Source organism: Otolemur garnettii, unplaced genomic scaffold (assembly GCF_000181295.1).
Source record: "Otolemur garnettii isolate 467f Iridium unplaced genomic scaffold, OtoGar3 scaffold00043, whole genome shotgun sequence".
Lineage (NCBI taxonomy): Eukaryota > Metazoa > Chordata > Mammalia > Primates > Galagidae > Otolemur > Otolemur garnettii.
In genome coordinates this window covers 10,308,976-10,312,155 of record NW_003852438.1, presented here as the reverse complement: position 1 = coordinate 10,312,155, position 3,180 = coordinate 10,308,976, and the positions used below count along the sequence as shown (strand labels likewise).

The following is a 3,180-nucleotide window of genomic DNA, read 5'->3' as shown; positions in this document are numbered from 1 at the left end:
CTTTCAGCTTTTTGCAAATTTATTTATTTTAGAGATAGAGTTTCACTTTATTGCCCTCGGTAGAGCGCTATGCTATCACAGCTCACAGCAACCTCCAGCTCTTTGGCTTAGGCAACTTTCTTGCCTCAGCCTCCCAAGGAATAGCTGGAACTACAGGCACCACCACAATGCCCAGCTATTTTTTTCTTGCAGTTTGGCCGGGGCTGGGTTTGAACCTGCCATCCTTGGTATATGGGGCTAGCACCTTACTTACTGAGCCACAGGTGCTACCCAGCTTTTTGCAAATTTAAATTATACATCAATAAACATCCTTTACATATATCCTTATGTACCATGTTTATATATCTATAATATGGATTCCTAAAAAGTCCCTTTTTTCCAAGATTCATCTCAATACAACTTCCCCTTCTCTATAACATCTTATCTGGTCATTTACCCTTCCTGTGGTTCTTGTTTTTACCCCTTTTAGCCTCTTGTTTGTTTACATTGCCTTTCATGTTCCCATGCTTATTGCCATGTGTTTTATTTTTTGTTTGTTTTTTTTGAGAGACTCTCATTTTGTTACCCACAGTAGAGTGTCGTTGCATCACAGCTTACAGCAACCTCAAACTTTTGAGCTCAAGTGATTCTCTTGCCTCAGCCCCCGAGTAGCTGGGACCGCCTAGCTGTTTTTTTATCTTGCTCTGGCCCAGACTGGTCTCGAACCTGTGAGCTCAGACAGTTCACCCGCCTCAGCTTTCCAAAGTGCTGGGATTACAGATCTCAGCCACTGTGCCCAGCTTGCCATGTGTTTCAAAAATATTTTTCCAGGCTGGGTGCAACAGTTAGGGCGTTGGCTACATGCTCCAGGGCTGGTGGGTTCGAACCCAGCCTGGGCCTGTTTAACAAATAAAAATAAATATTTTTCCACCCTGTGTAGTGGCTTACACTTGTAATTCTTGCACTCTGGAAGGCCGATCACCTGAGCTCAGGAGTTGGAGACGAACCTGAGCAAGAGTGAGACTCACTCTCTCCTAAAAATAGGAAAAACTAGCCAGGCATAGTGGCAGGCACTTGTAGTCCCAGCTACTTAAGAGGCTGAGGCAAGAGTATCTCTTCAGCCTAAGAATTTGAGGTTACTATGAGCTATGATGATGCCACTGCACTCTACCCAGTTCAACAGAGTGAGACTCTGCCTCAAAAGAAATAAAAGAAGAATATAATTTTTTCCTCTGTGCCTGTCCTGTCCTGCCAAATAAATTATAACAATAGAAGCTACTTAAGGGAAAGAACGGTGTGTTGTACAGTGTATAAGGCACTCAGTAAATAATGATGGGGGGGGGTTGGGGGTTGATACAAAAAAAGGCACCTTAATGGTTACATTTGGTGGAGACAGGTGCTGAGCAAAGATATGTACATTTATGCATTGTTCTCTCATCTTGAAGAATGTTTGAAAGTAAGAAAGAATAACTCTCCAACTTAATTTTTCTCATTTTAGGCAAGTACATCGCTTCAACACAGAGACCTGACGGGACCTGGCGCAAGCAGCGGAGGGTGAAAGAAGGCTATGTGCCACAGGAAGAGGTCCCAGTGTGCGTGGTTAGGCTTGAGGAGGAATATTTAATGTGTTTACTACAAAAGGATAGAATATTCTTTGCCCACAAGTTCAGGGAAGGCTCTCCTGAGCCCCACAGGAGTGGAAGGAGGAGAGCTATCTCAGAAAGGAGAGGAAGGGGCTGGGATTCAGGGACGAGTGAAGGTTACAGGTGACTAGTCCCTTTCCTAGGACCTCTGTTTATCAGAACCTCCAAATAGCATTCAGAAATTCAGAGCTTGGTGTTTTAAGGACTCTCCTGCAGAGCAGAGGAATGTTGGGGAGGGAACATAGAGAGGAAGGAAACAGGAACGTAGTAAGAGTGAGCCAATTGGAAGGGTAAGAAAAGGGATTAAAATGTAGGCGATTCTTTGCAACTATTGACATCTTTTGTTTCCCGCAGGTATGAAAACAAGTATGTGAAGTTTTTCAAGAGTAAACCAGAACTACCCCCAGGGCTGAGCCCTGAGGCTACTGCTCCTGTCACCCCATCCAAGCCTGAAGGTGGTGAACCAGGCCTTTCTAAGACAGCCAAACGCAACCTGAAGCGGAAGGAGAAGAGGCGGCAGCAGCAAGAGAAAGGAGAGGCAGAGGCCTTGAGCCGGACTCTTGAGAAGGTGTCCCTGGGAGAGACAGCTCAGTTCCCCAGTGCTCCACAGGGCTCCCGGGCAGCCCCCACAGCTGCCTCTGACCAGCCTGACTCAGCTGCCACCAGCGAGAAAGCCAAGAAGATAAAGAACCTAAAGAAGAAGCTTCGGCAAGTAGAAGAGCTGCAGCAACGGATCCAGGCTGGGGAAGTCAGCCAGCCCAGCAAAGAGCAGCTGGAGAAGCTAGCGAGGAGGAGGGCGCTGGAAGAGGAGCTAGAGGACTTGGAGCTAGGCCTTTGAGGCCTTTGGGAAATAGGGAATGAACTGCAGAACAAACCATGGGGGTTCTCTGGAGTTGGGGGTAATGTGGGCACTGGCAGCCAGGAGGGGTAGCCTCCATACTGGCTCACTTCCAGCTCTTGCAGCCCAACTCTGCCCTCCGGAGCCTCACCTCTCCCTCCTTCCTTCCCTTTTCTCCCTAACTTCTACTTTTTGGACTTTCCCTCTTCCGTTCCCAGTGTTCACAATCTCAGTGACTACCCCAGGTACCTTTGGTGCTGATTGGGGTGTCTTGTTTAAAAGAAAATCGGGTGGGTGGGAATCTCTTGGAGAACTGAGGTTGAGGGTAAGGGAGTATGCCCAAGTCTGGGAGTCTTGGTTCCTGTCTACAGTGTTTATGGGGTTATTTCCCTCTCCGTCCCTCGCCTTTTTTTTTTTTTTTTTTTTTAAAGAGCGAGAATAAATTCAAGTAGACAGTTTCTGGAATTGCCTCTTTCTTTTCAGCTCCTAGCAGGTGTTTTGTCCCCTAAGTTTGGCACCAGAAGATGAATGTTGGGAGTAGAGACAAGGGAGGGGGAAGTCAGCTGTAATGAACCATCTCAGGAGTTCAGAGTTTTTTCTTTTTGTTTTGTTTTTTAAGAGAAAGAATGTCACAGCCCACAGCAACCTCCAGCTGCTAGGCTTAGGTGATTCTCTTGCCTCAGCCTCTTGAATAGTTGGGACTACAGATGCCTGCCACAA

The 3,180-nt window shown here is 46.7% G+C and overlaps 1 protein-coding gene across 3 annotated transcripts in view; it reads left to right on the top strand.

Annotated features, from left to right (window-relative positions):
* PYM1 (PYM homolog 1, exon junction complex associated factor) overlaps nucleotides 1–2,915 on the top strand; it is a 25,482-nt gene extending 22,567 nt beyond the window's left edge. For all 3 annotated transcript variants that reach the window (XM_003790504.2, XM_012805595.2, XM_023513618.1), the window contains exons 2-3: nucleotides 1,478–1,571; nucleotides 1,977–2,915. In XM_003790504.2, coding sequence (XP_003790552.1) covers nucleotides 1,478–1,571; nucleotides 1,977–2,460 — 578 coding nt within the window. In that variant the 3' untranslated portion in view covers nucleotides 2,461–2,915. The remainder of the gene's footprint in view (nucleotides 1–1,477; nucleotides 1,572–1,976) is intronic.
* Nucleotides 2,916–3,180: the final 265 nt, after the last annotated feature.